This window comes from Misgurnus anguillicaudatus, chromosome 7, assembly GCF_027580225.2.
Source record: "Misgurnus anguillicaudatus chromosome 7, ASM2758022v2, whole genome shotgun sequence".
NCBI classification, from domain to species: domain Eukaryota; kingdom Metazoa; phylum Chordata; class Actinopteri; order Cypriniformes; family Cobitidae; genus Misgurnus; species Misgurnus anguillicaudatus.
Genome location: NC_073343.2, coordinates 6,617,499 through 6,631,467, shown reverse-complemented (window position 1 = coordinate 6,631,467; position 13,969 = coordinate 6,617,499). Strand labels below are relative to the sequence as shown.

At 40.5% G+C, this 13,969-nt stretch overlaps 1 protein-coding gene across 2 annotated transcripts in view; it reads right to left on the bottom strand.

The window, feature by feature from the left end:
- Positions 1-1,743, bottom strand: part of LOC129418107 (uncharacterized) — a 34,296-nt gene extending 32,553 nt beyond the window's left edge. The window contains exons 1-3 of one of the 2 annotated variants that reach the window (XM_073869312.1): positions 1,604-1,743; positions 1,353-1,431; positions 446-548 (exon numbers count right to left, since the gene is read on the bottom strand). In XM_073869312.1, coding sequence (XP_073725413.1) covers positions 446-548; positions 1,353-1,431; positions 1,604-1,606 — 185 coding nt within the window. In that variant the 5' untranslated portion in view covers positions 1,607-1,743. The remainder of the gene's footprint in view (positions 1-445; positions 549-1,352; positions 1,432-1,603) is intronic. The other variant, XM_073869313.1, reaches the window with a different exon arrangement.
- Positions 1,744-13,969: the final 12,226 nt, after the last annotated feature.

Below are 13,969 nucleotides of genomic sequence, written 5' to 3'. Positions count from 1 at the left end.
AATTTATATGATGTTTCTGTGTTAATATACATTGTAAAAGAAATGTAGATTTTTTTAAATAATATAAAAAGATGTTGAGAAGTTTGTTAATGAGAACTTAAAATGTTTTTTTTACATATAAATAAATAAGATAAATAAATAGGCTTTTTTTAAAGTTGGCTATAATTTAAAAACAAAATCAATCGAAATTATGTATTGTAGAGACTCAACCAAAGGGATTGAATACGTCACACTGTAAAATTAAAACTACAGTTTACTATAGTAAAATTACATATGATCCATAAACACTCACAAACCACTAAACCCGCCCCATTTCAATATAAGATAAAAAAATTCTCAGCAAAACAGAAGCTGTAAATACTATACAGGCACTCAGAAGTGGGCCATATTTAATAGTCCTAAAAGTGTCAACAAAACGTTGTGCACACATATGATCCTAATGTACCTTTCGCAACAGAAGGACCCTGTGGTCATACATACACAGGTGAAAGTTCCATCCTCCCAGTAAGAGTCAAACTCATGGATATTTCCATCCTCGTCAGGACATCCTGAAGAATCAATAGGAATGTTTTTAACTTAAATCTCATAAACAATACTATCCCACTTTTTTATTTGGTGTCTTTAATGTACTTGCATAAGACAAATGTATACAGTATAGCTATTTTGTATAGGGTCTCCAACCCACTAGCGTAGCCAGGACTCACAATGTGGGTGGGCCCAGAGAAAATCAGGTGGGCCTTAACCCAAAATGCATCCAACCTTTTGTGAGCAAGTGCTACCACAATGAATAAAACAATCTGGAGGGCTACTTTTTGATATTTATCTACTCAAAACGTTTTTGTTTTACTTGTTGATTTTATTTTATTTTACTTGTTGATATGTTTTATCATTGTTTAAAATTTTAGCATACATAAAAGAAGCCAAGCTAATATAAAAAAATATAATAAATAAATCTTACAATTAAGGCTATTAACCAACCCTTTCTCACTCCCCAAGGCGTCAAAATCTGATGCATGTCGAAACGCCTTCAGGGTCAGTATGAAGACGCGAAGGGTGCCCCTATGCGTCACTATATTGACGAAATGGGAACTCCGTTGCTTTCATGCTAATCCCTCAGCGTCGGATATATACGAAAGGGAATCCTGGAAGGTGATGCCGTCACGTTATGCGACGATCGGCAGGATCATTTTATTATATTTTGACCCTTATCCCACCCCTAAAATGTACTCACATTCACAATGTATTAAATGTCTTTTCTTATATACAGTAAGTACTACATGTATTGAAAGACATAAAGTGGGACCCAAAATATAAACATTATTAACACACATTCAACACAAACTTTTTATTACCTTCATCCGTGACTTCTATATCAGGAGAGAAGCAGCCGTTACAGTAGAGCACTACTGTGGCCAACATAAAGAGTTTGAGCTAAAAGTGAGAACAGACAGAATCAGATATTAACAAAGAGATTGTTGTTACAAATAATTATTGAATAATGCATACACAGAACCGTTCCTTAGTGTATCTATGCATACAGTTTTCTTTATCCTTTAATATTTTATCCTTAAGAAATCCAATATGAACCATAAAATGCAGTTACCATGTTGTGCTGAGATGTACCGAGCAATATGATATGCAAGACAAGATGAAGTTCGATTGAACACAGTAATTTAAGAACTATTCACATAACCCTTTTCTCTCTCTCTCTCTCTATATATATATATTTTGTGTGGGCGTGTGTGTGTGTGTGTGTGTTTATGTGTATAACCATCACCACCCCTTTAATTGTCCAAGTTGTCTAATGAGATGCAATGTTCTTCTTGTGTTTGTGCACTCATGTGATGTTTGTTAGTAGAAGTGAATGATGATTGATTGATTGTGACAGACCTTTAATAATGTAAATATACTGTAATGAACAACATCTTAATGTTTCTCTATAGTTTAGAGATGTTGAGTGACTAGATTTTAGGAAACCAGAGACACAAAAGTTTTGCTTAATTAGTAACTTGTGAGTTAAACATATTAAGGGGTCATTCTGCAGAAAGTACAAAAAAAGCTAAATGTATCTCAACTTAAACTTGGTCCAAACATGGTAAGCATGGTTTAATGGAGCCTGAAAAGAGCACAACAATATAAGCAGGTAGTTTAAGTTACTGTTGGGAACTCAGAATGGACACTTACATTTTCATGCTATCATTTTTTTCATAGAAGCCTAATTGATGTTCAGCAATTTTTTTTATAAAATATAAATGTTACATTTGTTTTAAACATGCATTTGATGTTAAATACACTTGCTAAAGCAGCTAATGCCAGACTGTAAACACTCACACGGAGCGAAAGTCATTCAGAATCAACACAACCTGAATTACAAACATTAAAGTCTAGATTAAATATACAAAATTTTGTCATTTATAATAACTCTCACAAGTCAAATCTATAGTGCATACAATAAAGTCATCAGTGGGAATGTATTGGGATGTTTAAATATTAAAATAATGTTTGCTTTTTATATTACATGTTTTATTCGTGTTATCTTATGTTAATCAAAATTGAGCTAATAGTTTAATTATGATTAAACAAGTCAAGGACACTATGAAATACTCATGAAATGTATTAAGTATACTTATACAGTACATCACGCACATACAAAAGTGCTTGCTTATAAACTTTTATCATTCCAGAATAATCTTATGATTTTATAAACAATTTAAAACTTAAATTACATTTCATGTACACATACAGTAGTGTTTTGAAAAACATTCATCTTAATGGTAAAAAAATGCTGCAACTCCCTTTTAATAAAGGTATTAAATATTGGCTATTAACAGTAATACTAATGCAGATTTTGGCAAAACATTAACAAATTTAAATCTCTTTCTGGAATCACACGAAAAAAAGATTTACAGCATATAAAAATGCAAACTGTTAGTAGCAAAATGTCAAAATTAGTAAAACAAATATTTTATCAAATACTATCTTATAATAAGACATTTAGTTTGAACCATTAAGTATCCAGCAGTGATACCACAGTTACTTTGAAAAAGTAATATATATATATATATGAGTCTTTCTTGACTTAACATAAATAGGGAAGAGCAGGGCCATTTTCAGAAAAACTTAATTTTAAAAGCTAATGTTTTAGACAGAGATATATTTTTGCTGTGGTCAATAACTCACAAGTGTGGTCTATCAAAACCAGCTGGAATTTTGAACAATTGTAAAACGACTTCTGTATAATTTCACTTTAAACAAGAGTAGTGAATTGTTACACAATAGATTTTTGTGTTACACTTGTTTTTATTAAATATATATGATTATGACCTCTTTAATATGTAACTGCAAACTTATTTTGTCATTTATCTTTGTAAAAAATAATTAAATTACATTTTTATTTTAAATTTCAGTTTTATCAAAAGTAACCAACAGTACAAACTTAAATTGCTGAGACAAAATAATTCAATAGTTTGAACACTATGAAAATAAAATTAAATCAAATTAGAATAATATCAATTTTTTAACATATTATACACAGTATTAGCAGCGGGACAAAACTAACAAGTGTTCCTTTTGACCCGACAGGATCTACTCACAAAATAAAAGTAAGTCGAGTTTAAACTCGACTTACTTTTATTTTGAAAAACTGAGAAGTCTTCAGGATGTTATATAGTAAATACTTTGTAGATTTATCAGTATTGTAACACATGAAACGAGAAACACAACGCGTTGTAAGAAAAAAAGACCGCTTTTGGAATTTACTTATGATGGTTGAAAACACAGTTCTGGATCTACACGTGGAAATCGGTGAGTAAATAACGCGATATATTTGTCAACTCTTTCAGAGGTTATGTTCTAATATGCTGTCATAGTGAGATGCAGATGTTATTATCAGGGCTCGGAGAAAATCGCTTTGTTACTTTCGTTCTTCAACTCTACCACACTTACTGGTTTTGCACTGAAGTCCAGCTTTTGTTGTTTGGGTAGTGGATGACCTCCTGCTCACTGCTTCACACCACCGGGTGGAACTTGCTCTTAGTTTGACTGTCTGTGCCGTGCCGCGACTCCAAATGTTTTTTTTTTTAATTTGACGTAGTGTTTTTGTAGCAGCATCTCTCTTCTCTCTCTATTGTACGTTGTTTACGTTTGTGTCGCTTACACGTGACCTGAATTGTCCTCGTGCTGAAAACGTGACTTGTCGCACACCTGACTTCACTTCCCGAGACGCAAGAAGAAATATACAAGAAAATATATATTAAACTAAGGAAAATTTCAAAAATAGTAACGCACAGTGACTTGGATAAGTAACTTTAATCTGATTACTGGTTTGGAAATATTAACGCGTTAGATTACTCGTTACTAAAAAAAGTGGTCAAATTAGAGTAACGCGTTACTAAGTACCGCGTTACCGGCATCACTGGTATCCAGATCTAATAAATGGCACCATAAGGCAATTAATACTGTATTAGTGTAACAGGCCGGAGCGGACCACAGACTTTGTGCGTCATGCTCCTCCCTAAGTTCCACCTCGAGGAGGTCCCAAGAACACCCCAATGACCAAACAACGAGAGATACGTATAATAAAAACAGTAAACTTTATTTAAATTAATTAAAACATAAGGGGGAGCGGGAAATCTAAAATCGGACTTCTCTCCCTCAGGGGGAGCTAAGGGGCAGAGGACGTTGGACAGGAGAAGTCCAGCCAACAGTGACAGGGGACGACAGGGCAAGGGCCGGGCGGAGCTCCTTCGTCCACGGCCCACTTCCTGCGTTGTAGAACTCCTCGTGGCGCTCCTCTTTTCCTCCTGAGGGCAGAATAAACACAAGGTAAGTATCCGGGACGTCAACCCCAACCACCTGACTCACTTCTGCTGTGTTCGCTCTCAGAGGCAATGTGACTGTGGCTTGCCGCAAGGTAGTGTCACGGTAGGAAATCCATTGTTTCCTCCGTGTCATGTTTTGTGTTTGTACTCACGTAGTCTCCATGTGCTCGTTTGGTTGATTGTTGTCACCTGTGTGTTGATTGTCTCGCTCCAGCTGATCCTCATCTCCACTCAGCTACAAATACTCACTCATCTCTCTGTCTGTTGTCAGATCCTCATTCATGTTTGCAGCTCCACAAGTTGGATTACCGTCTCCCGTGTTCTGGATTAGTGTTTCGCGTTGTCGTCTTCGTGTGAGTGTTCCGGTCTGTTCCTGGTTTCATCCATTGACCGTCATCACATTCACCACCGACTTCACCATCCAGCACTTCTCACGCCACCGTAGACCTTCGATCACCATGGCCAACATTCTGGACGCAGTTATTATTTCAGTCATTTCTGTGTTTACCATCATCTTCAATAAAACATTTCTGATTGCCTGCACTTGCTTTCTCCTCTCTTTTGAGTCGTTACAGGTAGGGGTTTCTTTCTTCCCAGCCTCTTCTAGGCCTGCAAGTTGATGAAAAATACAGTTAGTTCCAACGTGGCTGGAGGTGGGTATTTTTCTCCACCTACAGGGTTCCTCAGAACGACGCGGGTTGCAGCAAGGTAAGTTTAGCTTTCGCCTGGTACAGGGTGAGTATTTCTTCCTATAGGCTTTCCTCTAGGTCTACGAGTTGTTGCAGGGTGGGCTTAGCTTTAGCTCGTGACCAGGTGAGTATTTCTCTCTACATGCTTTTCTGGGCTTACGAGTCGTTGCAGAATGGGTTTAGCTTTAGCTCGTGACAAGGTGAGTATTTCTCTCTACAGGCTTGTCTGGGTTTACGAGTCGTTGCAGAGTGGGTTTAGCTTTAGCTCGTGACAAGGTGAGTATTTCTCTCTACAGGCTTTTCTGGGTTTACGAGTCGTTGCAGAGTGGGTTTAGCTTTAGCTCGTGACAAGGTGAGTATTTCTCATTACAGGCTTTTCTGGGCTTACGAGTCGTTGCAGAGTGAATCTATCGTTAACTGGGTACTGGGGATCAACAAGAACAGAAACCATACATCACCACCAGCATTCCAACACGGCAGAGGGAGAGGGGGCTTTTTACCGGCGTCCAGCTGTGGCTGACGAGACAATGTCCCGCTGGGGGTGTAATTCAGAGTGGCACAGTGAACACACGTCCGTCTTCCCGGACCACGCGTCCTCTTCCCTTCCTCCTGTGGATAGGCGAAGATCTAGACGAGAAGGTAAGTATTCAACATGCACCACCACACACAGCGTATATACAGGCGCCAAGATCTTCTATTGCTCCTAACACCTCCTCTGTCGTTACGTGGTCTAGTATGGCTACAGTGTTTCCCACAGTACCTCACTTAGTTGAATCCATCGGACTCCTGCTGGCTGTAGTCGCGTTGCGTGATTAATTGGTTGGACGCCCACCGTCTCGGCAGCTCCCGATGGTCTCCACAAGGGCCTGATCCTTCCTGGGGTGAGTACAAACAACAGGGACACGGCACAACACTGCAAAAAGCTTTGGTGTACTCACATCAAATAAATCACTCACACGCTGCACAGCACACACTCCAGTGAATATTTTAAGGTCCGTACTCCTCTCCTGGCTGGACCGGCTCTGGAAGGGGGGAGAGAGATTGAAATCGCTATGCCGAGCGATGTCCGAACCGGGCTGTAGGCTTCGCCACCCAGCGCCAGCACAATACACGTCCTCCGGCTCGCCCACCTATCACACACACCTGGTGGGGCCGCTATAAACAGATTACACTCTTCTTTAATAATGTAAGTATCTAGCACACACTGGTCGTTGAATGTTACTCACGACTGGTATAGCCTTAATCGATCTCTCTTCTACTTCCTCTTTCTTCAGGCATTCCACCATGTAAACAACTCCACCGATGCGACTCGCCCAGGCCTTTGTGCAGACACAAACAGTAACAGATGTATCGATTTACTCGTATAAATCCTTTGCTCACCCTTCATTGACTTTTGACTTGTTTTCTCTCTCCACAGATCTCCGGGGCAACTCCAACAATGTTGTACTCCCAAACTCGATGACTCAACCCAGCGTGTACTCGCGGCGTCTTTCCCGATGCAACCACACTCCTGCCTCTTCTACTCTCCTCTTTATACCCCTCTTCCCGACATGACTCACCCAATCACCACTCCCACGTTGTCTGCGCAGCTGTGCCTCATTGCGTGTGATTTCGGGGATTCCCCGGGAACCCGGAAGTGCCGGTGTTTGTGGAAACCGGCCCGGGCGGACCCTCTTCTCTCACTTTGGTTCCGCCCCACCGAGTCACTCCGTGACATCAGTATAAAATAACTAAACAATCATTAGACCAACATTTGTATCTTTTCCTCACCCTATTTATCTTATACTGCAAGGGTTTACATATGAGATACTGTGCTTAACCGTTTGACATCATTCTGATGTTGTGCATTTTAATTGATGACTTCTGAAATCTGCTTTAAAGAAAGTCAAAGAAAACTTCAATATTGCTAAATTAAGTAGTCCAAATGCTTTATAGACTAGTAAACAGGCAGACATGGTCAACAACAAGTTAAAGCCACCAAAAAACCCAAACTTCAGATTTAAAGTATAATTGCCAACAGGGGTTTCAAACAAGTGAACAAGTGCAATAAATAAATAAATTTAACGTGGGTGCTTTAAACAAAGCAAAAGAGAGTTGAATCCATGTGCAAAAAGAGGTTTATTAAAGTAATTCCCAAAAGGGCAAGCAAACACATCCAAAAGGGGCAATTCAAAACGTAATCCAATAACAGGCAATTGGTCAGGGCAGGCAGCAAAACAAACAATATCCAAATGAACAGGCACGAGTCAAAAAAACAGGCAAACACAAAACAGGATTCAGGAAAACAGGTAAACAGGCTAACAAACCGGCAATGTAGGCTAAACAATAACCAGCAGTGATATGATCCAAAGGAAGTGGTTTTATACTAGATAAACAGGAAGTGGGAAGTGAAGCATGTCATGATGAATTTCAAAATAAAAGCCAGAACATGGTGTCAAAATAAAAGTACAAAACACAACATAATACAAGACATAACCCTTACAATTAATATTTCCCCCAAAAAGAATGTTCATATGCCGCCAAGATGAAGAAGATGCCAAACAGATTCAAGACCCAAGACATGGTGTGGATGAAGTTCCAGTTATGTGGTGTATATAAAACCCCCAAAAGATAGCAGTCAGAGCACTCAATGGGGATTTAATGCATATTGATGTATTAACAGCAATAGTTTTTAAAGACATTTTTCTGCTTTAGGACATCAGCTCTGACCCCAAAAGACACTTACATTTAGTCATTTAGTAGACGCTTTTATCCAAATCGACTTACAAATGAAACAATGAAAGCAAGTCAAATCAAGAAAAGAGCAGCCGTGCACAAGCGCTCTCGGCTCTAACATAGTACATGAAGTTATAAACAATTTTTCGTATAATGTAAGTAGGAAAGTGAAAAATAAGAAAAGCAATAAGTGCTTGTATTGGAGGGTCAGGTGTTGACATAAGAGATGTATCTTGGTACGATAGGGGTGCAGAGCTAGTGATCATCATAAAAGTACTATGTAATTTACTTGTATAGTACATTTATATTTTATTGTCGTTGAAAAGGAAACACTGACACTACAGAACAATATGAAACATTATTTACATGAGAAAACACTGAAGAATAAAATTGATTTTAATTCGTTACATTTATATAACGCTTTTCTCAGTACTCAAAGTGTTTTTGGGGAATCTCCTCAACCACCACCAATGTCCACCTGGATGATGCAATGGCAGACATATTGCGCCAGGACGCCCACCAGCTTATTAGTGGAGAGGAGACAGAGTGATATAGCCAATTAGTATGAGGGATGATTAGTAGGCCAATGGGCAAGTTTTGGCACACCCCTACTCTTATTCAAAGGACATCCTGGGATTTTTAATGACCACAGCGAGTCAGGACCTTGGTTTAACGTCTTATCCGAAGGACGATGCTTTTTTGAGAGTATAGTGTCCCCATCGCTACACTGGGGTGTTAGGACCCACACTGACCACAGGGTGAGCACCCCCTGCTGGTCTCACTAACACCTCTACCAGCAGCAACCTGGTTTTCCCAGGTGGTCTCCCATCCAAGTACTGACCAGGCTCAGCCCTGCTTAGCTTCAGTGGGCAATCTGTCTTGGGCTACAGGGTGATAATTGTAACCTAATTATAATTAGGTTATTTGTTGTACAGAAGTGTTTTTGTGTTGTATAGTTTAGTTTAGTTTAGTTATAGTGTTTGGCTTGTATGCTCAAGACACAAAATATACAGTGATCAGCACAAACATTGTATTTCTATGTTGCAAGTCAACCAATATTTAATATCCAGCAGTACGGGCCACATATTCTTTCAATGTAACTTTACAAACAAAGGGATTGCATGACAAAAATAAAGCAAACTATAAATCCAGCAACCCTAGTTGATGAGAAACATTTTTTCATACGCGTTTCAGCCCTCAGGGTAATTTTTTATTAATCCGGTTTTCATTTATTTTTAAAGGGGAACATTTCACAAGACTTTTTTAAGATGTCAAATAAATATTTGATGTCCTCAGAGTATGTATGTGAAGTTCTAGCTCAGAATACCATAGATAATTTAGCATGTTAAAATTGACACTTTGTAGGTGTGAGCAAAAATGTGCCGTTTTGGGTGTGTCTTTGTAAATGCAAATGAATTGATCTCTGCACTAAATGGCAGTGTCATGGTTGGATAGTGCATAAGGGGCGGTATTATCCCCTTGTGACATCACAAGGGGAGCCAAATTTCAATGAACTATATTTCACGTGCTTGCAGAAAATGGTTTACCAAAACTAAGTTACTGGGTTGTTCTTTTTCACATTTTCTGGGTTGATAGAAGCAGTGGGGACCCATGATAATTTTTGATAATGATAATCTAAAAAATGTAAATAATTCTATAGGAAATATATTTTTTAAATCCTTTAAAAATAATGGTTATAGTAAGTTCAGACCTTAATCTTATATGTGCAAAAAATTGGCTTCAAGGGCTTTTAAAAAAAATCTGATACTGGACAACTTTTAAGTCAGGATTTCGTGAGAATCACCCAATCATGTCTTCTACATTTCATTTTTAGGAAGGTACAGATGTAAATAAAATTAGCATGTGATATTCCCAACATGACAATTCTTCAGAAATGCAAACAGAAATGGTAAGATCAACATGCTTTAAAGCAACACTATGTAGTTTTTTTACCTTTAAATAATGTCTCTAAAATTATTTCAGTGATAGAACAACTTTTAACTGGACAAATTGTACTGTTGCTGCAACCTGAGCAACCTCCTAGCTGCTACAAGCACTCTGAAAGTAGCGGTGGAGGGTAGAGCACACAGCATCGCCCCTCCCGCTGCCTGCAGAAGAGTGTCTGATACCAGGCACTGTTGTGCTTTTCAACCACATGGGGGAGCTGTAAGTCATTTTTACATGGAAACTACATAGTGTTGCTTTAATGCCGGAAGCTGAAAACTACAAAAACAACTCACGTTGAAAATACTATAAGACCCACTATGCAGAGAGAGAGAGAGAGAGAGAGAGAGAGAGAGAGAGAGAGAGAGAGAGAGAGAGAGAGATTCACAAACTCATATAGCTCATATACTTTTCAGTAAAATGTAATACAATACAAAATAATTAAATAAAAGAAAAACAACATCACATCAATGCTTCAGAGATATCAAGTTCACTAGACAATGAAAACGGCACATTGTCCAAGCACCACTCAAGTTCGAAAACATTTAGTGTACTCATTAGTTTATAAAAATTTAACTCAATTACAAGTCGTGATTTTACCAAACTTTTAAAAATGGGTAAAAGTTCTTGGTCACTTTTCTGTTCAATTTTGTTCCCCCTAGTTACATAAATGGCTAGTTTTGCAGTACCAACAATATAATTGAGCAACTTGGATTTTTCCCTCATAGTGTACCAACAGCCAAGGATAATATACTGCTTTGTGAAACACACCCCAAAGGATAAAAAACTCTAAAAGGGTGAACAAGAAAGAAAATCTGTTACAAAACATAAAATTATGATACACAGTCTCCCTTACATTACAAAATGGGCAGTTTTCCTTACATTTGGGTTCAACGTTGCCACAAAAGAGTTAACTGCTATGGCTCTTGGAGTATCCTCCATTGAAGGTCTCCTGCCCTTTTGGATAAGGGAGGTTTGTAAAGAACATTCCACACCGGTTTTGTTGAATCAGTGATCTCTAATATGTCTCTCCATATATTGTCACTTCTGTTTTTTAGCTCATCACATTCCTTCTTCAATAAGGGGCTGGTAAAGTTTGATATGATAAAATCAGGTGTAATACTTATATCTGGAAAAAAGTCTTCACAATCCACAAGTTATACATTTCTTGCTGTATTCCTTGAGTAAACATCTTTCTTGTGGACTCAAGGCCCAATACAGTTTGTCCAGAAACCGTTTAGTGAATCGTATAGACCTTACTTTTAAAAGTTCCGAAACTGTTTCTACATCTTTAAAATCAGGTCCTGCAATGTTTATAATGTGTTTCAATTGTGAAAATCCACTTCTATACAACAAATCCTTAAGGCCTGGTATTTCTTCACCAGATACATCAAGACGCACACACAATTGGCTCTCCAAGCCAGTTCAGGGACATTGATGGTTCCATCCATTGATGTTCAAACAGGCTCAATTTTTTAAAGAGGCTTCGGTAGAAAACAGGAACTCTTTTAAGATCAAGTTTTTTAAAGTCCATTAAAAACAAAACAGAGTCCAGGCCAAGTCCACTTAGGCTACTCTGCGTTAGCGTTGTGACAATTAATCGGGCAGATGCGTGTTTTCTCAATGAATGAATTTGAATGAATTACGATGAAATGCAGCCACATCCAAAAGCCAGGGGGCTCTCTTGCTTAGAATCACCATTTGTGCCACAGAAGAAGTAGCATACCAAACACTATGCACTGGGCCAGTGGTCTCCATACCAGTCTTTCAAATCCCAGCAGACATTTCTGCAAAAACTGAAGGATATAATCTACTTGCCAAATGCACTAGGCCTTGGCCTCCATCTTCTTTGGCCAAAAACAGGACACTTTTGGGGGATTCAATGTAGATGGTCCCAAAAACAGGAGGGTCAACACATGCAAGTCTAAGCCACAGGGACGAAGCAGCTGTCAGGGTTTTGTGTTGCATTTAGTTCTGTTCATTGTTAATCATCTTGTTTAGTTCATTTGTTATCTCATTTCATCATTATTAGTCTCACCTGTTTGATCATTAGTTAAGTTCTTACACCTGTGTTTAATTAGTTTGCTCACCTTTATATTCTGCCCTCATGTGTCTTTCCCTTGTCAATCGTTGAATGTATGTTATGTTAAGAAGTTCATTGTAATCGTTGTGTATAAAAATAAAGCTCTTAAGTGTTAATATTAAGTATCTGATCTCCTCATCGTCATCATCGTTGGAATTTGTATTAATAGTAGTAGAGAACGTGACAGAACGACTGACCTTAAAAGTTTAACGTGGCGTTTAGTGTTTCCCCTCCTGTTTCCAGAGTTTTTTGTTTTCCGTAATCAGTCTCGTTTTTAGTTTATTTCTCGTTATGGATCTCCCCCCTTCAGTTAAAATCCAAATTCTGGACCAGGAAGATCGCCCGTTGGAACTTCACATCAAGGACTTTCTAGACCTGGCGTGCCTTACCAACTTCACCGATCACGCGCTCTGTGTTTTTCTGAAAACCAGCCTAAACGATCGATCATGGGCACGTCTTCCAACGGGCGGTCCAGAGAACAACTTCGCCGCTTATGTGGAGTGGGTGCTGTTCCACAACAACTCCCCATTCACCGTCGGCCCCGCCGATGGGGAGTTTGCAGCCAGCCCCACTTCACCCCCAGAGACCGACACGCCAACACCCTCCATGGACCTCGAGCCCAACGCGGGCGGAGAAAGGCAATGCGACCAGTGAGCCAGAGCGAACCCCTTAGCCCAACGTCGATGAGATCTCGGATCCCTCCCCCGACCAGGTGCGTGAGACGAGTTGTCTGGGATTCGCCGCGGGAGCTGCTGAGGATGTCGAGGAAGACATCCACCTCCACGCTGCTGAGGGTGAGCATATTACGTCTCTTGGGGAATTTTTTTCGGACTGTGTTATGGACATTTCCCTTTCTTCGTCAGCTCCGCTGGTTCCGTCCAGCTCCTCCTCGTCACAGTTGGACCCGCCCAACCTCCCACTCCCGCCTCCTCTGCCTACCTCAGCCAGTCTGAAGCACCTGCAGCCATCACAGCGACACGCCCCTGCTCATCCTCAGCGCGTCAATGCCGCTGGTTCGATTGATCCGTGGCGTGCCTCTCTGCCAGCTGCTTTCGGGGAGCTCTCCAGTTCTCCACCTCTGCTCCCTGAGACCAAGAGGTCGCCTCGTCCCGTCGGACTAGTGGCATCGCTTCAGGTCTCTCCTCCCTCCCCTTCGTCGGCTCCCGTCTCTACAGCGACGTCACCAGGCATCGTCACCACTCTGGCTCCGCCCTGGTCGGTCGTCGTCCCGTCCTCGTCTCCGGGTTTTCCTCGCTCCCCAAGTGTCCCTCACTTCACCCTTCCAGCTCGTTGGGCTCCTCCCTCCTACGGGCGTTCACCTTTGGGTTCCTCTGCTCTGGCTCCGCCTCGTAGCTCCGTTCCACCTCCTACATCTCGGTCGGGAGACCCACCAGCTCTGCCCTGCCCCTCCGGTTCCTCGGCTCCCCCCGGGTTCTCTGCTCGCGCGGCTCCACCCTGGATCCTCCAAGTGCAGTCACCGTGTCCCCCCCCCAGGGTGGGTAGGAACATCACTCCACCCTGGCTCCTCCCACCAGCGACTCCACCCTGGGGCTTCATCCTGTTCGGTCTCTTGGGCCTGGTCCAGACTCCTTCCTAATCCCTCCCTCATTTTTGGACATTTCTGTAGTTTTGGACTCCCTTCCTCCCTCCACTTCGGTGTTGTTTTAGTTATGGCGCGGGACGCGCCTTGGGAGGGGGGGGGTGCGTACTGTCAGGGT